Below are 23302 nucleotides of genomic sequence, written 5' to 3'. Positions count from 1 at the left end.
CTTAAGTCTGATGTTGTAGTTTATCAACTCGCACAAAACAAACAAACAAAAAAACCCCCTTGTTTTTTAAAAGGTAAAAGAAATAGCTCACCTCAAATATCCCAAGCAGTCTGCCTAGCTTTCCCTTTACTCCAGCCTACAAAACAAACAGGAAAAAAGGTTAATTTTTTAATTTCAAAAACTGAAGTACCAGCTTACCAGCCTCCTACATCAGCACATTCCTCCTTATTAGGGTTATTTAAGCAAGTGTTTTAACAAAAGTTTTAACGAGACAGTGCTGCATTGCTTCTGGAGTTTCTAGTTTTAGAGTACTTGAGAGTATTAAGAGCACAAAAGCTTGTCCTAATAAGTGGATCAAAGAATGCACAAATCTTACAAGTTTTCCATCCAGACTGTTTTACTTACCCTGTTCTTTGTGTACTGTATTTTATTAGAGAGATAATGATATCCAATACTGAAATAATCCAGGGAAGTAGATAGGAGAAAAGATAATTTTCAGTAGTACAATAATAAATCTAGGGAAGGAATCATTAAAACTCCATTGCTATTTTACACAGAAACTTAATTCCAAGTCCTCAAAATACAACAACAAATTCAGCTGTAGGTTACTGGGTGGATCTTGCAACATGATGACTTCATGTACAGTAGTTTTCATATAAAAGTGTAACTTTTGGCATGTAAGGTTAAAACCAAATTTATATCCCCAATTCTCTACAAACAGCTTTGAATTATTTTTCTAGTTAGTAACATTACAAAAGGCTTTACATTTTACTCCAACTTTTTATAACAACCCCTATATGTATCAGCCTGTGCTTAGTAATTTTTATCAATACATTTAAGGTGGTTGTTACATTCTACTAAGACTCTAGAGTTTGTTTTTCCAAAAGTCATATATAATGCCACTTCCAACAGAAATAGTTTATGATCATCCATTTATTCTAAACAAATATCAGTCCATGCACCTGAGACATAAAACCATGTAGCCTACTGGTAGACAGAGCCATTTTTTTTGTCTTGTATAACTGTATTTAAAATAGGGCGTCTTAGCCCTAAGATGACATTTTCTAGCCTTCAGTCTTTGCTTCCAGCTTTAACCAAAGAAAGTTACTGATGTCTTACCTCTTTTATATAAAGGACCATATGGATCTTAATTACTCATTAAACCGTAACTCTGACAGACAACTGGGCAGGCTTTAGCAATAAGTCTAACCAAGATCTTACAAGTCAATGTTTTGTGTCTTTCTTTTTAAAGGAAGCAGATGGCTGGTGTTATTTATTAAGCAGTTTCAATGACGACGACTGATCGCAGCCTGTGCAACTCAACAAGCATTTTGCTTATCTAGAGCAAGAGCTAGACCTAAAGTTAATGCAAGACTACCTACAATACTCTTCTGGTTGTCTGCTGTGATGACACAGATACTCATTAGAGCTCATGAAGCTGAAATACATAACTAGTCCTGCTGGATAAGAGATTAGGCAGCACATTAATTATGAAAGTGACAGACCCTTATTTTGGTCTGAAAGGGTTGGTTATGCCACAAAAGGGATTAAAGACTGCTTTACATTGGGTAATGAAAAAGCATTTATTAGACTAAAGGAACATACACTGAAAAATGTTTAAGTTCTGCTGATTAGTCCTAACTTCCTCAGCATTACAGTATCCTTTTAAGAAAGGGAGGCAGAACTTAAAAGGCTACAAATTTAAGCTTCTGCCCCCAATTTCTGCCATTCTTCTCATGCAGCACTCTCTAGGAATCACTATATCCTTTAAGATTTCTACATTGTGGCAAACTGAACAACTTAAAAAAGCTATTTCCCATCATCCTATTCCATCAAAAGTAACAACACAAATCTGTGAGATTAATCTTTTTTTTTTAATACTTCAGGTGTTCACGTGTGCAGTTTTAGCTGCACAAGTTTTGCAATTTCCTCACTTCTTCCCTAAAGTTGCAGAAAAGAACAAGACGGTTTAATATTCTTAAAGATATGATTTAACAGCATGATAGAGAGCCCATTACAGACCCTGCAGGTTTCTCAAACATTAAGAGAAGCTTTTCCAAGTACCAAGAAGCTGCTCTAAAGGGGACTATGCTCCACCAGAGGGAGGACAAATAAATCCCTCTCACCCCAACTCAAAATCACCCCCCTCCCCCACCAAACTTTCAAGATTTCATAACTCTTAAGAAGTCCTAGCCAAGGCCTTATTTACATTACAAAGATTTCTTAAAGGTAGGTCTATGGCAACAGGACTGTTGAAGGACAAAAAACCCTCACCATCAATAGATGCAGGAGGGCTTCTCTGAACTGCCAAATGGGAGTCTGACAGTTAACTGATATCCAATACATGGCACAAACACCATGACGAGGTAGGTTTACCAACACAAAATAGCTTTAATAGAGAAGTTTTTTCAACTTATTAGCACCCCATGGTTACAATATTAATTTATCGCCAATGTTACTCTAAGTGGAACTTACTTAACAGCTTCTCTATTCTCCCTCCAAGCAAATACCCATAGCTGAATAATTCTGAATGAGACAACTAGAAGCCCTCCATTACATTAAGTGTAATAATTCACCAAAGCTTATAATGAAGCTTTTGCACAACCAGATATTGCTATGTAAATGTGATTACTGTCACTGATGTCTAGTTACTCTCTAGACAAAGATCCGTGCTTCCAAAATGTAGCATCATTCCTGCAGACAGTAGTGTCTTTTGAAAACCTCTATACCCAGGAGTATGAAAAGGTGGTAATTAGAGTCTCATGATTTTTCTCTGAAAGTAATATATTCAACTGAATCACCTTCATAGTTTAAAAAGTAACATCAACTTGACAGTGATTTTTAAGTGCTCTTGCTAACAAAAGTATTTCCTCCAAGTTCTTATCTTAATGTAATTCCTTCAAGATGTGTCAAAATTATGTGCTAAAGGACCAAGAAGTGCTTCAGCTTTTCCCCCAGAAAGTCAAATAAAGTTCCCACTTTCCCAGTTGTAAGCTTCTAATCCAATACACTGGTTAAGTTCTAGACTGAACCATTTCATCTCTAATAAAAATATCATTCTTCCTTTGGCCTTTATGTACCCGTGGCTGTTAAAATATGGTTCTTTAAGTAAAAAGAATCCTACAGGCTACCGTAAGTGTGTAAGACAGTCTAAACTTTGGGAGAAAAGCCTGAAAAACCCCAGTATTTCTTTTGACAGAAAAGCTGTTTAATTCAGTGCTACACCTCCCCAGAACGATTCTCTGTGGAAGCCTATAAGTACTACGTAGATAAGGTCTCAAATCTGAATGTATGCATATATTTTAGTATTAGTCTAAATCCAGCCACAAGAGGGAAAACTGTCCACTTCATTCCATAATCTTTCTGGCCTGGAGGTCATTCACTGTTGGCGGCTCTAGACATACTGCAGACTCAGATGCGCAGTCAGACTTGCCTTTTGTTTCCTGTAGATGGAGCAAGAGTCATGCTGCAGTTTAATTTTTAGGCTAACAGTCTACCAGGGCAGGAAGTTGCTTAAAAACTGAAAGATTTAAAAGTTATTTTTAACTGTGGGATCTGTTGGAGAGTATTTTAATGGCTATGCTCCTGAAGGCACAGTGCAAGACTATTCCTGCCCTTTCCTGCATACTCTTATAAAACCCATAGGGTTTCACTGTACCTGCCACAATCTTTCAGCTGAAAGGCTATTTATTTATTTTTAAAAAGTATCTACCTAGTCCTAATCTGTAACACCCAATCATTTTTCAAATATTAGACATTCACTGGAGCAGAGCCCTCTATTTCCTGCAAGAGGTCTTAGATAACATTACTGCCATTTTCAGTGTTGTAGCAGATCAACCTTCAGGATCAGCCTCTCCTTCTTGGAAGCTACACTCACACAGGTCTGGGAGGAACTGCATATTTTTTGGTAGGCATTTCAATACACTACTAAGTACAAACAAGCAAGAGTCTCAATTTTTGGTGAGATGGAGGAAGAAAAGGGAGTGGGAGAGTGCTCCTTCCATTTAAGAGGCTGGACATAATCAGCTTGCCACCTTATTACACATGTCATATTTCTCTTCAAACACAGCAAGTGCAAACACCTCTTATTTCCATCTTTCATGCTACCCAATGAAAGACTAAGCTCCAAATTCATTAACAGAGTGGCTCCTCACTCAGATGAGGTTTGAGACCTTTCTGGGATTGCTTTACACTGTAACTTTATTTTGGTATTCTACTTTCAGGTTTGTAAAAACTTATTGTACCTAAGGAACTTGATGGGTTATCTTAATTACAGTAACCTGTGAAACGGCAGGCAAACTTAAATGAAATCCATACTAAACATTTAGTAGAGGTAAAAACCCAAATCACTAACATGATCAGAACTTAGGGATTAAAAAAAGAAAAAAATTTGGAGTCATGCACACAGGCAGACTACAGAACAATTGCAGTACATATAGATTTGACTACAAAGAGCTTTGCTTGGGTTTAAAAAAAAAAGATTTTAAATACAATGCTGTTGGTGTGAAAGTGAGGGATACTGAGAGCTAGTGGGCTATCATATTGTGAGCCATCAGCACTCCTACCATTAAGAAATACTGTTATAACTTGCACTATCAATTTCTCCATTTTAATAAATTAATGGAAACTGATGCCTACTTTGTGCATGACCCAAAACTGAAGAAACACAGTTCAGACCAGTGCCACAGTGTGCCTCCTTTGAGGTTTACTCATTCACAAAACTCTTAACAGTTCACTTCACTGTACTGTAACCAGCTTGCCAGGTGACATTGACCTTAGTATAAAAATAGAAAGGACATCCATCTCTAGAAAGGTTACTATGAGTTTCCATAGCTCAGGACAAAGCCCTGAATGCCACTCTGGCTTGTCTTTAAAAATGGCACTTTGCAGTCTTGTGGCAGCACAGGAGACTCAGCCTGTAGCTTAAGAATATCTTTAAGGTATGAGCATTTAACACTCATCAGCTACACAAGCTATCAAACCCCAGAAACTCTTAAGCTGCAGAACAAGTGTTACCAAATCCACTAGCCTTTGAAAAATCTTTAGGCATTTGCAAGCACAGCTCAAAGTTGAACACAGCTGGCTGTTTCGCTCTTACTCCAGGTTACCACTGAAAAAAATCCAACCATAGCTACTGTATTAAAAGTGAATAAAAATTGGTTTAACTTCTGAGCAAAATGCCACTGTGCTAGCACCACTCAAGAGCTTTGTATTTGCTGGGTTCTCTTCACCTTTAGAAACAGTTTCTCTTGTGGTGTATAAACACTGATGATGATGGCATTTTTTCCAAGTAATTTACAACATGCAGCTTTTCTATCATGAAGCCCCTTACTGAAATGTTGATGGCAATGCATATATTCTAACCAGCTACAGAACAGCTTAACATACAATACACTGAAAGGTAATCAAAGCATTTGCCTAAACCACATGTTTAGTGTAGCTCATTTTAAGATTCACTTTGCATGATAGCACTTGAACCAAACATGATCAAAAGAGAGCTCTGTGTATGAGTAAAGGAGACTGACCTCTGTCCTCAGGATTCAAAACAGCCTAGGATTGCTGAGTACTGCAAATCTTGACCAGAACCACCATGATGTACGGGGAAGTCTTTTGCTTCGCCCCAAGCACGAAATGAGGGCAAGAATAAAACTGAGCTATGGAAGGACTACTTCACATCATGGCAGCAGGTACTCCTATTTTTCACTTTCTGATTTGTCTTGGGTTTTGGGTTTTTTTTTTTTGCCTGCTGATGTGAAAGCCTATCCAAAGGGAAAAAGATCATTCAGAAGTAACTAACATTTTGGTGTCTGCATGAATCAGAGAAGTTCACGGTGTCTGGGCAGTGTGCGCACTCTGACTGGGCTTTTACATTAACAGAGAAATTTGTACTAAGTTTATACTATATGATATATCGTCCAGTAGTATTCTATACCCATTCCTTAGCTATCCTAGCTTAACCTTCTCTAACACTTGTGCACTGCACTGCTGTGGAAATTTACAAGCAGCAGAGCTCCAGCAAAGCCAGGACTTGGATGTTTTCCTCAGAATATTCTTATGGCAGAACCATGTGTAGTAGAAAATGAGTTATCAGCCCCCAGGTCACAACTCTCAACTCCTATGCTACTTTGCTATGAAGTCAGCCTGAGAGCTTTGTGTGCAGCAATGCATTCCCTGCAAGCCGAGAAGCTAGACCACTCAGGCAGCTTTCAACAGTTAGTCAAACCCCCACAGCAATTTTGCTGACATACTAACTGCAGACAGGTCGCTAGAAGATGATGCATTCTTCACCACCAAAGAAAAAAACCCAAACATATGACTACAGTTCAGTCAGCTCTCCTTTGACATGGAGATGAGATTTTACTATCCTTCATCTTGGACTGTGCCTTAGGTCAGATCAGTGATTAAAACTACCAGTGTTCATAAGAACACTGAGCCAGCAGTCCTGTGCTTTTTAATCCCACCCACCAACTTGTGACAGTGGGAAATGCCAGGACTTCCCCAGAGGTGCTACTACACCCTAGAAGCCTAAATCTTTGCTGCTTTCAAATGGACTGCCTTGTGGCTGCCTCCTTTACTTTTACAATACTCAAGCACTTATCTGAGTTTGTCTTGTGCACCTCAAAATTGGCTCCCCCAGCAAAAACTGGACACAGACAGGAAGTCTGGAATAACTTTGTATCAGTGAGGCTTATTTATGCTTGAACCTTGCTGAACCTTGAACGAAGGCTGCTAAGAGCATTGAATGCTGAACTAGTCATTCCCCATGTAAGAGGGGAGCAGGGTCACTGAACCACAGTTCACGGAAGATCTCATTTTGACACCAAACAGCAGGCAGCACTTGGTGCAAGTTGCATCTACATCAAGTTCCCAAGCATCTACAACCCAGGAACCAGTCTTAAGGGTGAGCAAGCTAAACCACAAGATAGCACAGCTAATAAAAAAAAATAATTATACATACTAATTAGCAAGAATATTAGTGTGTTTTGTGAATAGTAGTAGCCAAACTGGGATGAGAACACTGTATAAGACTAGCAGAAATCCTGTAGTTCATTTACTTGCCAGAATGTATCCACTTTCTGTAAAGTATGATATAAAGAATTAAGAGTTGGTCAGTGGTCACTTACAGATTGTATTATTTCTAGCTAAGTCAAGTGACTCTTATTTTTCTTGAAGTTTTATTTGGCCTACAGTTGTGGCTGTTAGATAGTCAAGTAACATTTAACATTTTTAACAGATTGCCTAGGAAAAATAAATAGCAAGTTAAAAAACAGAATTTTGGATTTGAAATTTAAGTACCATACTAGAGTGGGAAATGGCATTAATTCATTAAGACTTAAAGCTCTGTTTTGCCTAGGGGTAAGGGGCAGAGATAGAAGGGCAGACTGTACCTATGGTGCTTTATAGATAAACAGCCTTAAATGTACTTAATAAGGCCTTTTTATTGTTGAATTCTCAACTCTCAAATACATCACTTTCTAATCCATTTAGTGTGGAATCTCCTCAAACATCTGTTTATTTCTCTTTCTTATGTAGCTACACATTAATGGTTATTTCACCTTCAGTCTGTTCTAGAAGAGTGGCAAGTCAAACATTTTCTGCGCAAACACAGAAATGCTACACTACTATAATATGTCATTTGGCATAAAGTCACAGTTCCACTTCCAGTAAGTGTTTATAAAGGCAGTCAGAAATTAGCTATGAAATGAAAGCGTGCTGGGAAGCAAGCTAATTAGTTTGCCTCACCACACTATACCCCAATTCTAACACACAGAACTGCAGTTCTTTGAATTTTACAGCCATGGAAGTCTCAGTTGACTCCTGGATAAGAGAGTTCCATCTTTCTTCTTGATTCCCAACTGAAGACAGCAGCAGCAGAAAGGAGCTGGATTTTTTGTTTTGTTTTGTTTTTGTTACCTCTTCATACACCTCTCTGACGGCCGCTCCCCCTGGCTCTTCTTCTGGTTCCATGCCTCCACCTGGTACAATCCACTGATCTGGGTATCGGCTACTGCTTACCAACAGCACCTATAAATAATTGTAAATGATTGTTAAGTATAGCTCACAAGCCAGGAATCTTGGTGTTATCTGCTTCTTCAGCAATGCACTTGTTCATCCAGCCAGATGGATTATAGACTTTAGAAATGAAACAAAATAGGCAATCAGTAGTAGTAAAAAAAAAAGTTAAATTCTTAACATCCAGTCTTTTAAATACAACTAAGCCAAGACAATGCCATTGTAATCTCCTTGCACAAACACTTTAATCAGATGCTTAGACACAATGTGAAAAATACACAATAGAATATGCACAGGAATGAAGATGTACAACAAAAAAATCCAATAATATTCCCCAATACTGAGTAAGTCTTAGGGTCATATAGAGAGTAAAGCATGAAAGTTGACACATTTTCATCACACCAAAGTTAAACTAATTCTTCTGGAATGGCAGCTTCTGGCTAAAAACCTGGACTTCTGATAATATTGCTAATATTTAGTCTTAGACAAGCTTCTTTTCAGTTACTGAAGTGTTACGTTAGCATGGCATGCTTACAATATTGCACAACTAAATTATAAGGAGAATGCTTCATTGGCCCTTGTCCAACTTGGCTTCTTCTAACATTTCTGTAAGAGGAAAAACTGCAACACATTGCATTTTGAATGATTTCAAACAATCATTTAAAACAATTTTTTTCCCAAGACACTTTAATTTCACTTCATTTCACTCTAACCTGGTCATATCGTTGATATATACCAATTTTAAACCCACTGTCTATAGGGCTTGTCCTTCATAATATTCAGAGCTGAGAAGATTTTAGTCACCTGTGCAACAAACTAGGATGCCTCATATTTAGAGTAATTTGCAGTGGAAGTCAATGAAAATAAGACCTGGATTCAGGACCACATGGAAAAAAGTTCAACATGTATTCAAGATGTCCTAATTAGTAATACATACTCAATCATCTGTGTAGTTACACACTTCATATTCTAGGCATTACTTACATAAGTCCTGCCCTGAAGTCAAAGGACAACTGTGGGGAGCAAAGGGACAGGGGAAGTGCTCTAATCTTTAAAAGCAATTAAAAGAGTAGCAATAAGAACCTCAGTCTAAAGGTTTAAGTACTGATTCATGCCAGATGACTGAAGCGACAGTCCAGTCCTCACAACTACCTTTATGGTCTTCAAACTCACCTCCTTTTGGATTAAGTAGGAAAACAATTCCCTGATGAGGGCAACGGGGAAATGCTTATCACTTATACTACATCCCTTTGGCGCTCATGGAAATACAATGTAGGTTCACCTAAAAGAACTGGGGAGTGTAATTAAGGTGGATGCATACCTTTGTGCATGCAACAATGCATGCGCATACTGAGGTGCACCTAGAAGAGCCTTACCTAACAGAAATTTTCTTGTTATAATGTTTACTTGCAGCCAAGATTTGTCCTACTTTGCCTTCTCCACTGTACTAATTTCCCCCAGATCTTTCCTAAGCTAAATAACGAACACAGCAGAGACCTCATTTATTAGCATCTGATCTAAATGTCCACATTTTTAGTCAACTCAAGTAATATTTTATTCAGCTATCTAAAAAACTAGAACTAGTCAGCAAAGGCAACAAGGTTAGACACAAATGTATCTTCAGCGTGATCTTTACAACCAAAGGTTTTAGTTTCCTGGGATCCTTTGATATTAACAAAAGATTCCCAGAGGCTACACCGATCTACTAAATGTAGTTTTAGAAAAAGTTTTTTAACACATAAGCGGAGCATCTCTATCGCTACAAAGAACCACCATGTTGCCAATGCTTAAAAAGCAGTTGTAAAAATCAAGTTATGAATTCACTTGTGGGATTCCCAGACATAAGCATTACACATTATTTTCTGCTGATGAAACTAACACTCACTGCAGTCATGTGGAAGCTAGCAACAATGATGAACAAAAGGATGATTATATCACATTAAATCATTCCCAGCTTGGTAGAATGGTTTTAATCAGTATTCATTGTTTAGTTAAGGCTAAACATAAAATTCTTAATTGCTACTAAGGGATAAATCAGGTTGCTGGTTCTGGGAGTGTAGCATAAAGCCAAGAATTTTTTTATGCCTTTACATTTAGTAGTTGACTACCACTAACCTGATCAATAGTCTATCAAGCTGGGGTTGTATATCTATTAACTTTAGATTACCCTTTTAAAAAGCAGAAACAAATACATCTTGCAAGTAATCAACATTAAAATACATCAACTCTGGTAGACAGGCTTTACAGCTATACATACAATAAACTGCCAAGTGTTACAGCCTGGGAGTTCGTTCTGGCAACTACCCAAGTCTCCACTAACCCTGGAACTGAAGTATTTTCTCAAGCATCTTTCCCTCTATGCTTTATTCTCCTGTCACCCCACTGTTTTTACAGTCTGAATCCAAGGGATCACACTAAGGTATATCCCTGAGACCTTCAGATGCATGATTTTTTCCACCCAGTAACACCAACATTTCAAGCCACTAGTGCATGAGGCACCCATTCTGGGGTACGCTAGCAAAAATGTACTCAGTAGTAACTGATTTCAACAAAAGCTGATAGCTAGCAATTACAAGATTGTGTGGTAAGGCTGAAAAGCACTCCACACAGATTCTTCTAGTTATGGTAGTAAGCAATCTTGCACTCACTTGTATGCTTTTGGGTTTGGTGTGTTGTTTTTTATTCCATGTAATGGATGTAGTTTTCAGGTGTTTCGATCCGTAAGTGGCCAGAAGACACATCCCACAGTACCTGAATGACTAGGCTGTAAATATAAAGATCACTTAAAAATTAAGACACCAAAAAGCTGTGGTTGGTTGACAATCCACTCTCATGCCAGAAGAAGTGCAAACTCAGGAGCAAAAAACCAGCAATTAATCTTCGCTTAACATAAGATAAGTAAACCAGGAGAACAGTGATCTAGGTTGCCTGGACATCCAGTCTTTCCTGATGAGGTTCATGTTCACATAGATTACAGTAGTCTACTGAACAACAAGACTGCAGAATCTCACACCTACATTTTTTCTGGCCTTTGCACACCAAATTTTACATCATAACCTCATCAGGCTCAGAAGAAAACAATGGAAGTACTTCCTATGCAGAGAACCCTGTATCCCATATATCTGAACGCAAAGGAAGGAATGAGATTTATTCTGTTGTATGACTTGCTAGTGATCACTGCCTTTCCCACGTCTCTGAAAAAGCTTTCCTGTGGATGAATCTTGTTTAAAAGATCTCCAAAGTACAGAGTAACAGCACCAAATCTGCTCGCCGAGTTACACTGTTAAGTTTATCCTACTCCAAAGACTAAGGTAAAGCTATTATTTTCCATAATACTGCCAAGTGATGAAGTGAAGGTGCAAAATTCAGCTAAGAGGAGAAAAAGCAAAATTCTTCCACCAAGTCTTGCTAGCCAAGTTTTTACCTTGTTTTCAAGTCCAGGAATAGCAATGACCTTTGAGTGCAGTGAGGAAGAAGAACTGCCAGCCAGCCTACTTGTAATAAGCACCTATCGATATGCTTAACCAAGATATGGTTAACCAAAACCCAAAGGTAATTACAGAGCATGTAGCATCATGGGACTTCTCACTATAAATGCTAAGCCTGCAGACAAACAACTGAAAATTTCTAGAGAAAGATGCCAAAGTTTTTGCCTGGTTAGTGTTCTCAAGTCAAAAGAAACTTCCGAAACATCTAGCAGCCATATATTCCAGAAGACTAAAATGGCAACAGCTCAGAGTAATACAGATTACAACCAAAAGCTGTTTCTCTTTATATTTTTTTTTCATATCAAGCACTTAAAGAGGTAGAAGATGACTTAAAGTTATATAAAATATCATTGCTTTCTTTCTTCCTTAACTGTAGGGCATAATAGGTTACAACCATAACTGTATTAAGAGTTAGCTTACATTAAAAAAAGGCAAGGTGTGCTGGTTGTGGCTGGGATAGAGCTAATTTTCTTCATAGTAGCTAGTATGGGGCTACGTTTTGGATTTGTGCTGAAAACAGTGTTGATAATACAGGGATGTTCTAGTTACTGCTGAGCAGCGCTTACACAGAGTCAAGGCCTTTTCTGCCTCTCACCCCACCCCACCAGCACATAGGCTGGGGGTGCACAACAAGCTGGGAGGGGACACAGCCGGGACAGCTGACCCCAGCTGACCAAAGGGGTACCCTGTACCATATGACATCATGCTCAGCATATAAAGCTGGGGGAAGAAGAAGGAAGGGGGGGATGTTCAGAGTGATGGTGTTTGTCTTTCCAAGTAACCATTATGCATGGTGGAGCCCTGCTTTCCTGGAGATGGCTGAACATCTGCCTGCTGATGGGAAGCAGTGAATTAATTCCTTGTTTTGCTTTGCTTGCGTGTGCAGCTTCTGCTTTGCCTATTAAACTGTCTGTATCTCAGCCCATGAATTTTCTCACTTTACTCTTCTGATTCTCTCCTCCATCCCACCGGGGAGGAATGAGCAAGTGGCTGGGTGGTGCTTAGTTGCCATCTGGGCTTAAGCTGCTACACAAGGTTAAGGTTGAAACTTGCTAGACAGAACAAACCCCCACAGCTAGATTCTTTTGACTTCAGAGCAGTCATCCACAACTTGAATTAATGAAGCAATAGCAACAGAATCCACTATAAACCAACTGCAAGATGGGAATTTTCCCATAGCAGATGTATTACTTGCAAGAAAAAACGAACTTACAGTTGAAAAGGTACCACTCCAATTTCACAGAAATTATTTATTTGTCATTAGATATTTTTGCAAGCTTTCTCCTCCCACCCTAACTACATCTATTCCTCTCCTTTGCACTGCACACCCCACTTTCTCCCCTCTCATCATCCCCACTGATCCACTAGCTATGTCCAACTTGCTGTTTGAATTACCTGATGGAGATAGCCAAGTTTGCCTTTTTTTTTTTTAAATAGTAAAACTGGGAGTTAAACGGGAACAACTTTCAAAAGGAAGGGAATCAACCCCTTGCCTGCAGAAGACCACTGAGCCCGTGTGACTCAGTTGCAGAGAGCACCGCATTGCTCAGGTGCATGACTAAACACTGTGCAGAGAAGGAAAGGAAAAGGCAGGTGCATGGAAGATGAAGGATTTAGCTCCCGAGCTCTATGAAGGTGAGTTACGCAAACCGTTTCAGAAGCTTTAAACTGGTCAGAGTATAGGAAAGATCGTAAAAGCAGCAAGAGGTACTTCTCAAGCACAAAACAAAGCGTCAAAATGCCGTTAGAGACAACAGATGTACTGCATGTTCTCACAGGCATCAGAAACATTCGGGGGGGAGAATCAAACCCTATTCTGAGTAAAATAGAAAAACAGGACCCACTTTGGTGGAGATCAGATTGTATTAACCTAGCACACTCAATATGGAAACTTCAGCCTACGTGGTTGGTTTGCCAGAGTTAAAAGCACCTGAAAGAGTCATAAAGATGGTTTAATCCAAATACAGCCAAAAGGCTCAGTCAAGCCCAAGTTTTGTTTAAAAATGGCCATAAGCAGATGGTCAGTGGAGATGATGAGCAGGAAATACTTTATTATTCCTAACACTTCCAACCTCCAATTGTTTTCAGCTCAGGCACTTCCTTAAAAGTAATGGGAACTACTTTGAATGCTACAGCACAGAAACATTATTGAGGAGCAATGAAAAGCACCTCTTAGAATCATAGAATCACAGAATCATTAAGGTTGGTAAAGACCTCTAGGATCATCAAGTCCAGCCATCAGCCCAACACTCCCAGATCATATTTGCATGATTCACTGTATGAATTTTTACTCAAAAGCACACATCTCAAATTAGATAGCGCACGTCAGCCTGCTACTGCAGAGATTTCCTTCGTCTAACACTTTTTGCTATTTTAAGAATCACTGCCTTATTTCAGTAGTTCTGAAACAGTTTCATAGTTCCCCTACAGGTCACCGTGGTATCCTTGTCCTAGAATGCCATTGCCTCTTTTTGGACTCCAGAAAGTTGAAAGACGCAATGGAGCTCCTAAACTTCCCATAGCAATGCTGTACAGGTAGCATTCAGTAAGGAACATACTTCTGCATTCCTGAAAACATCCTCGCCAGTGTAATTGCTTATAATACTCATTATTTACTGCAATCATTTTCAAAGTGAATCGAGATGTAAGGTGCACAGAGTTATTGTGGCGTAGTAAAAAAACCTTGGGATCAGAGTTGACAGCATTTTAAAAGCCAAAGTCAATGCTGCAACAACTTTACTTTCTCTCTTACACTGGCACAATGAGTTCAGGAAGCTGATCTCGCTGAATACTAGCTTATACCATTAAAGCTTAGTTTTCAGCCTGCACACACCCAACGCTGATCAGTACGCAGCTATACAAGGGTCAGCACCATACAAACAGGGGCAGAAAGGCATGACTGCAGCTACCCAATTTCAGATCAGCCTAAGCCAGTTCAGGAGCCTCTAGTAAAGTACTTTACAGACAACAGACTGAAAAGCAGTCCTCAGCTATGACCGAGGTTAAAAAGATTTAGTCTCAATGAACGAGAACTGGCAGAGCAGCAGAGAAACAGCATAACAACTAGCACTACATTAATCCTACTGTTCATTAACTTGACCATGGCGTCTTGAATGCAACCCAGAAAACTGGGTTCTGTCTACACAATATAATAAATAAAGTCTGAAATATCCTCCCAACTTTACTTAAAGATCACTTTTCAAAGCAGCAGCATGATGCTTGGACATCAATCAGTGCAACTTTACTGGCATTCTGAAGAAGAATGGTAAAGAAATATATGCATATGTTTTTATAATATTTCAAAATCAGATCTGCAAATGATTTTGAGGCTATATGGCAATAGGGAATAAAACATCAGCCTTTTTCAGAGTAAGTTCTGCTTTAACTTGCAATTAAAATTCTATTATTCTATGAATTTTATTTCACATGAAACTCACATACTTGGCAAACATGTTATAGTGATTCAGAATGAGTGCCTTCCTCTGGCTATTTAAAGTACTTTGTTTTGTTCTTCAGCTAAAGTGTTCCTATCAGGAATAGACAGCACTATACTACTATGGTACGTCAGTCAGACCACATTTCCTCACGTCAACAAGCACTCAAGTCACCTGTAACATTAGATCTCCCCCTAAGCTTTGGTATGCTTCAGAGAATCAGATGTGACAGCTCTCATGGTGTGTGAAGGGTGCAGATCTCGCACCCAGCTACACGGCAAAAGGAGATTCCTGGCTGCAAAAAACCCCTGCAAACAAACAAGAAACCCCCCACAAATGTCTATAAAGAAGCTTTGGGTCAGTTCCCCACCCACTTTACAGTACATCCTTATTCCCTTATGTCTGCCAATACAGACCAAGGGAGAAAACACATAAGGTAGCAGGGGAAGAGCCAAAACTCGTATTTCTGCCCATTTCTTTGTAACTTGAAACCCTGGCCTAATCTTGAGCAGAACTGGGCTTTACCTGTTACTCAGCAACATAATCTGTTTGACTACGGGATCAGCTTCCAAGCACTTGCCAGAAACAAGAGCTCCAAATCTTTGAGATCCATTCAGCTGCAAGGTAAAGACATGACAAGGTTACTTCTTGAGAAGTACCAGCTACCTTTTAGCCTTCTTTTTTGTCTTCGAGTTACTTGGGAAAAACCCCATACATCTTTGAAGACAAAATTTGTTTTAAAATATTTATGTTTAACAGGACTGGCTCCACTGAAGTGCTTAAACACTAAGCCAAACACATCTTTCTTCAGGTTGGAACAACGGGAGAAAGCCACCTAATTAAAATAAGCATTTTAAGTGTTCTATAAACAAGACTGGAAAAAAAAATACACATCAATTTGCAGTCCGTGAATATCTACGTGGTCACATATCTATCTACAAAAGATGTTTAAGAAAACATGGCTACTAATCCTAGCTAGAATCTCTACCTAGGATTTGCATATATTTCTGAAGAAGTCTGCCATCTGCTATTTCACAGACACCAGTAACTTGAAAGTTTTGAGCACCACTGAGTTAACTGGGGCAATTCAAACAGAAATTTAGCCACCGGTTTAAAACCTTAAAGTAAACTTAGGATTGTGCAAATAAACTATAAAGGTTATCTTCTCAAGTATCTAAGCACTTACAAATATTACTAGTTCAAAAAGACAGCATCTTCTAAAACAGGCAAGACACTGAACATGTTCTGTTGCAGGACACCTTAGCCTGATGTCAGACGGGTACAGCCATGTTTCTTTCTCCCCACAGCCCGTTTCGAATGACTACCCACCCCATTAAACACATTCGTACGGCACAGACAAGTAATACCATAAGTACTGGGAAAAAACATATTTGAGGTTTCCCAATAAAAAGCAGCTCATAGTTGACTGATTTCAGTATCTGAAGAGTGAAGACTGAAGCTTCCCGCTGTGGTGGACAGCTGAATTCCTACAGCTTTGCCAAACTTGCAGGCTTCCACTGCTGGCAAGCAGTTGTTGCAGTTTATCATAAGAGATCCCAGCATGCAGGCAAGGTGCATATGTAATGCTTGCAGAAAACTGTTTTTCTGTGGAAGCAGGAATAACAAGGCACTTGTAAGTTGGTTACCTGATATAAATCCTACCAGAGCAGCCTGACATTCAATTGTTTTTAACATTAACACAAGTTTAAACCACTGCAGAACTCCACACGAGCCTGCAGGGATACACCACAAGCAGACCCATCATCAAGAGCCATTTTGGAAGCTATTTATAGGTCTTGATTTTTTGAGCTATATACCCCTTCCTACACCATACAGATGAGGTCCAACTATCAAGAAAGTGTTGAGCAAATCTAAGGCAGCAATCATCCTATGTCAGCTACTCCTCCTGTACGTTAGCAGGGCATGGACATGAGACAGAACAAGTAAAAACCACAGTGTGCCTGAAGTGCACACTGAAATGTATATTCTCTGGTATTTTAAAATATGCCTATACTCTATTAGGCAATCAGCGAACAAGCTAGGTAACCTGTATCAATCCATACATTGCTCTGGAGAGCACGCCAGCCTTAAATATGGTGCATAGTCACACTCCAAATTATATTTTAAAGCACACATATATTTTAAAGCTGTTTACACCCAAGAGCTTACACTGAAGGATGAAGAAACCAAATGACAAATTCTGAGTGAAGAACTGAAGATCTTTCATCACTATGCACATTTATGTACAATAATTCCTAAAACACCCCATTTTGCAAGGGTAGCCAGATGACACTTCTGGGCCCTGGTTTTACAGATCAGGTTATATTACAACAGGTCTTTCTGGTTTTCAGATGATTTAGACCAACTCAAAAATAATTTTACTTTTTCCTCTATTATCCTTTAATAAAACCATTGCTAATATGAAGCAACAGCTGTAAGAAGCTGAGGAACGCTACTATTTTTCAAAATAATAAAACAGCCACTACCAGAACAAGGTAGATTAAACAAGGGTTTCTTAAATCTTTACATTCTACAGCCCAAGAAAAAAAATTCTGTAAATCAGACCAAAAAGGAGATACAATACTAGAAGCCTATAATTTTTAAGTCCAAATTAAGAGGAAATAATTGATATGCAAGTGTATGCCCTGCTACAGGAGAAAAAAAAAAATAATCTACATTTCACATAAGCATGTGACAGTTATCCTCACTGCTGTCTCAAAAGTAATAGGAAATCCTTCCCATCTACTTTGATCTCTTGTACAAGGCTAAACAACAAAAATGGCAAAATTAAAAATTGAAAAGCTTGAAGACTTTTTTGCATATGAAACTATGTTTTAGATCTGCCACTAGAAACTGCTGGCTGAACACTAAAGTAGGGCTTTCAGTATTATATTCAATTACATAAAGCAGTGTTACAGATGCCAAAATAATTAGAACGCACTCAACTTTCATATCCAAAGTTTTTAAAAATAACTGCTCATTTATTTGTATAATATGTAGCTGATGGAAGAAAAAATTAAATTAGCTTTTAAAATTGTTTTAGTTACCCAAATGACTAGAAAAAATACGCTTATTACTATTTGCTCTTGCTGCTTTAAAGGCCTGCCTCATTCTCTGCTTTGAGAAGTAAGAATTTCCTTGCCTACAATCCGCCCAGACCCTGAGACAGCAGCATTTTATGCAAAATCAGTGTTTGCAGAGTACTGAATGCATAAGCAATTCCAACCCGTGGAAGCGGTCAGTTCTCAGAGTACTGAGAGAGGTTCTCCTGCTGGCTTATCCTGAAGCTGCCATTCACATCTCCTAGTTGCTCAAGAGACACTTGCATTTCCTCATACACAAATCCACCAGCCCATCCCAGTCTGCTGAATACCATCAGATTTTTGCACACACCTAACAGCTTCTTGCTTGTTCAAAGCAAAAAGCCTGCAGCCCCCACGCATTTTGTGCCCACAGAGCCTTGCTTCATTTTATATGGGATTCCTCCTCCTTCATTTCCAGCAATTTTTTTTCATTCAAAGGGCAGACAGTGCCTGCAATTACTGCTTCATTTCCATTAAGAACGACAGTAGGAGCCAGCACTTAAGCTCATATCCAGCCATCTTGCTCTCTCTTCAGCCCAAATGACAGCACTGAGAGACCAAAACAGGCAATGCTTTAATGACAGTAATCTAAGAGATCTTCTAAAATGCGCAGAAAAAATCCAAAGCTACTCACCACATTACTCGGCTGCTTGGGCTTCCTCCAGAATTTTTTTTTTTTAAAATCATACAATATCACAGCATGAAGACTACAAAACCTAAACCAAAATGGGCTATATAGCAGTAAATTGGCACATGTGGAGTCACTTGAAGATGAAGAAAGAAACAGGAAGGCGGGATTTTTGCAGTGGTACATCTGGACAACCATCAGTCATCTCACAAGTACATGCTTTCAGCTCTAATACCAGCTCTCAAGACAAAGCAGAAGCTTTTGACAGGTTGCAAGACTGCGGGCAAGCCCAGTTTCCAGCCCATAACACCCAAGAGAACTGACTCAACAATTTTAAGTCTGGCAGCAAAGACTGTTGGTAAGCCTAATTGGACAGGGCGCTGCAGCTGCAGAGTAGTTCAGCGGCTGAGTTTCAAAGCGTTTGCACAGACCATCAGACTGAATTCTGCCTCAGTGGTATTCTAGAGCCCACCTATATTTCAAATTAAGAAATTGGGAAGCAAACAGAAAATGAATGGAAATGCAATAGAGTTTTATCAAAAACATCTTTTGTTACCACAGCCTTTTTCAATTGACACGTTGCATCACTGTCCATAAAACTCAGCTATAACACAGGCTTCAATGAGGCTACAAAGGTAGCCTAAGAAGTGCAATACGGAGAGGAAACAGACCGAGAAGAAGTAACATGCAGGTTTTGCTAGATGATGATTAACAATAGAACTATTAAATGTTTTAGTGGCTGGCCTGATTTTCATTGATGAAAAGCTGTTACTGAAATTTGTAAGTCTCCAAATTGAGAGGCAGCATCCACAAGTCATGGAATCAACAGGAGATCTCATGCTGAAGTTGCAGAAGGATCACATTCTGTTAAGAACATATTGTAATTCTAACCTGCAGGACACTAAGAATTTATGGTACAAGCTGAGAGTTCATGAGGTGGGAATAAGTTAAGAGATACTACCACTAATCACAAGACGACTACACAATAGCTTTACAATCATGATAAAGACAGGTTGAATTGCAATGTTTTTCTTCTAGTACAGCTAGAGAAGTATTAGCAACCTTTTACACAATGCAGTGAGATTCCATCTAAAGCAACTACAACTATCACCAACATTCAAAAAATATGGCTGTCAGGCTGAAGAACATGAAAAAGCTACCATGATGGTCAGAAAAAGAAAAAACAGGTTTTGGAAGACAAGGCTGTAGGACTTCAAGTCAGTCAAAAAAAGTGCTAATAAAGGAATGACTGCTGTCTACAGATATGTCAGAAAGCAAAGTGCAAGAAGGGAGGAAAAAGGCTAAAGCACAGGAAAAACTGGATATGGGCTGGCCTTTCAGAAAGTCAGAATGGATGCAGGAAGACAGGTTAATTCTAAGATTTGTATCAGAAGATTGCTGCAGATACTCATTCCTCCTGATAGAAACTAACCAGCAAAAGGTAGAACATGATATATTGACAGCCTTGCAGACAGAATCTCCAGTAAAAAATAAAAAGTTCAGATTTTGATTTCTTGCTTTAAGACTCCTAAAAAGAAATGTATTCCTAAAGATTTATTTCAGTTGTCTATTCTATTGTCTCTCCTTTAATTTCTAGCAACTCTTTGCTTATGGGGTAGTAACCCTGTAGGTTAAAATAACTATGAAAGCTAATTTTTTTGTTTTCCCCCTCTAGTTTCTACAGGAACCTGCTGTTCCCCTACTCTCCCTCTAGCCACCCGGTTACTACCTTCGTGCTTCCTCACCGCAGAAGTTACCCTGCACTTAAAGATCCCTGGAGATGTAGGTCAGCTCAAAGTGAATGGTACAATCTGCAGAGAATTGGAAAGGAAACACTAAGCACATCTATGTGGAGTTTGAAGTAAATCTACATGGAAACATATTACGACAGCAGTGTTCAAGAACACCAGAAGCAAGCCTCATCCAGCCAATTCAGGGAACATGGCTGGTGATACAAGTTAATCACAACCAGTGAATAGGTTCTATATTGGTACAGAGGGAGTTGGCACTTGAGAAACAGCTAAGCAAGTTCAAGATGTTGCCATTGATTTTCTGGAAATAACCACTGGAAAGTGATTTGAACTGTTTCCACACGCTTTATCTATGTCCCAAATCTAACTTGGTGTTATCCCATTCACTTCACCCTCAAGTGTGTCTACTTTCACAATGCCAAACAACCATTACTGGTGCTCCATTCACAGTACCACAAAGCGCTCCAGTGCAACAAGTGTCAGCATCCACTCTTCCTACACAGCCCAGCAAAGCTGCTACTACCATCCTTAGCCTCTGAGGGTGTTCTTACACGCAATTCTTTGTAGCAGCCAGTGGTCTCATTTGGATGCAAGATTGAAAGAGAATACAAGAAGTTGTAGCAGGAAATGAAGAATGAATGGGAATTACTGACAAAGGTGACCCTAACAATGAATTTCTGACAACAATTGGTGCAAGGAAGCTGTAACAGTGGCTCAGATGTTTGAGCTCCAAACAGGTCTGAGCTGAAGTAGCATCCAAAAATAAATACCGAAGACAGATAAACAGGGAAGCACACTGGAGTGTCAGAGGTGCTGCTGAAACCAAAGAAAAGCCAGACCAAAGAAAGCAAGAACTAGCAAGATTCCTGCTGGGCACCTTTCTCTTTTATGAGGTTAGGAAAAGCTGATCAGTGTGGTCCCAAGGCTGTATTTATACCATTCAGGGGATGGCATATACCAGAATTCCATACAAAATTTTTGCCTAGACCCAAGGGTCTGTATTTGAGATAAGGCCCCTCCCTGATGCATTATATTGCTTAGTAGATGTTTAAGCAAGAAATTTGCCATATTAGCAGCTTGGATAGGACAGTATTTTCTTCCAACATATAAGGGGAGTGGGGGAGGTGGGGGGAGAAAATCCCAACTGCTAACATTTGTAGTTATTTTACAGCTATTAGACAACAGAATAGAAAAGAAAATCAGGAAAGCATAGGCTTCCAGCCTAAGACAGTCTATAAATGCATTGTGCAATGAAACCATGAGCAAAGTTTCCAGATAACGGGCAGTGCAATTGACCTTGGCTAGGAATATAGGACAACTTTGTTGCCACCTCCCGATTCTGCTGCAACATAAAACCCCGGCTGAGCGCTATCCTCTACAACCAAAACCGCAACGCCCCCCCCTCCCACCCCCGAGCTGCTTGACAAAATATTTTTAAGCACCATTTTACCCTCTCGGTGGGAAGAACAGGTTTTTCAAACACGAGATGTTTCCACCCCACCTAAGATAAGCCGGCGGGGGGGGGACACGCTCATCTGAAGGGCAGCACCAGCCCTGCCCTCAATGCGCCATTACACATTCACCGATTTCCTCCGCCTTGCGGGCACACAAAGGATAACCCGGGAGTTTCGGCCGGTGTCGGGTTCCTCCTCGGAAGCCGGGTCCGTATTCCCCCATGTCCGTGTGTCCGTCCCCCAGCCCCGCCGCCACCACGCACAAAGGAGGGCGCCGCGCACGTGGGCCCGCACCGCGCCCCGCCACACCGCCCCAAGATGGTGGGCGAGAGGCGCGCCGCGGAGCCGCCGCGCCCGCCCCGCCCCCGGCACGGCGCGGCGCGGGAGGGGGGCGCCCGCCGCCGACCCCGCTCCCGGCGCGGGTTGCGGCCGGGAGCCCGCACAGCTCCACACCATCGACCCCCACCCCCCGGCTCGGGAAGAGCCCCGGCACAACTCCGCGTGTGCAGGCGGGTGTCCTCCGCGAGGGACCCGCGCCCCCCGGCAAGACAAAGGGACGCGGCCCCGGCCGGCCCGGCGGGGACACGGCGGAGCGGGAGCCGGGCCCGGCGCCCCCCGCCCCACGTGCGCGGCGGCTCGGCGGGCTCACCTCGTCCTCCCGCTCGCTGCGGAAGCAGAGGCACGCCGCCCGCTTCTTGTAGCCCTCCCGGTCGTACGTCCGCGTCTGGTTCGGCTTAAATTTCATCATAGAGGCGGTGACACGCCGGCTGCCCCCGGCCGCCGCCGCCGCCGCCGCCGCCACGGCTCCGCTCTCCGAGCGCCGCCGCGCCCCCGGCCAGCCGCCGCGGGCCCCCCGCTCGAGCGTGGGGCGGGAGGAGGGCCGGTCCCAGCTGCCAAGCTCCTGTCACAGCAGTGCCGCACCGCTACCACCGCCCCAGGAGTCGCGCCGCGCCATGGAGGCTCCCTCACCGCCCCGCTCGGCTCGGCTTAGGCTCGGCTCGTCCCTGAGCCGCCGCCCCGCGCCCGCCCGCCGGCCCCGAGCGCCGCGGCGGCCGCCCCTGCGCCCACTATTTAACTGTAACGCACATTCCTGCGCCCGCGCGCGCCGCGCCGCACCGCGCAGGCGCCGGGCGCGGCGGCGGCGGGAGGGGGGAGAGGCGGGCCGCGGCGGCGGGCGGGGCCCGGGGAGCGGGAGGGGAGGTAAAAGGCCGGTCGCGGCGCGGCTGCGGGCGTGCTTAGTCACCAGCGGGGCCCCGTCGGGGTGGGGGCTGCCCATGCGAGGAGCGGGCCCTGGTGCGAGGTGGGGCGGGGCTGCTCCCGTCCGCCCTCACAGTGCTGTGGGCTGACAGGAACCGGCCCGGGCGGGCGGCTTGGGGCCCGCCCCGCAGTGTCCTACCGGCCGCGGTTGCCCCGCCGAGCCGGGGCCGGGAGTGGCGCGGCGTGGTAGGGCT

At 41.6% G+C, this 23302-nt stretch overlaps 1 protein-coding gene across 6 annotated transcripts in view; it reads right to left on the bottom strand.

The window, feature by feature from the left end:
• The window catches only part of NUDT4 (nudix hydrolase 4), a 31130-nt gene extending 8157 nt beyond the window's left edge, over positions 1-22973 (bottom strand). For 2 of the 6 annotated variants that reach the window (XR_010372871.1, XM_064450802.1), the window contains exons 1-3: positions 22501-22973; positions 7915-8025; positions 92-136 (exon numbers count right to left, since the gene is read on the bottom strand). Coding sequence is in view for 5 of the 6 variants with exons in the window: in XM_064450802.1 (XP_064306872.1) it covers positions 92-136; positions 7915-8025; positions 22501-22599 (255 nt within the window). In the remaining variant the exon portion in view is untranslated. Of the gene's footprint in view, positions 1-91; positions 137-7914; positions 8026-10661; positions 10778-15460; positions 15489-21898; positions 21922-22500 lie in introns of those variants that run through there. The other 4 variants (XM_064450810.1, XM_064450808.1, XM_064450822.1 and 1 more) reach the window with 4 other exon arrangements.
• Between the last annotated feature and the right edge of the window lie 329 nt (positions 22974-23302).

This window comes from Phalacrocorax carbo, chromosome 1, assembly GCF_963921805.1.
Source record: "Phalacrocorax carbo chromosome 1, bPhaCar2.1, whole genome shotgun sequence".
Taxonomy (NCBI): Eukaryota; Metazoa; Chordata; class Aves; order Suliformes; family Phalacrocoracidae; genus Phalacrocorax; species Phalacrocorax carbo.
Note: the sequence above shows the minus strand (reverse complement) of the source record. Positions and strands in the feature narration are given on the sequence as shown.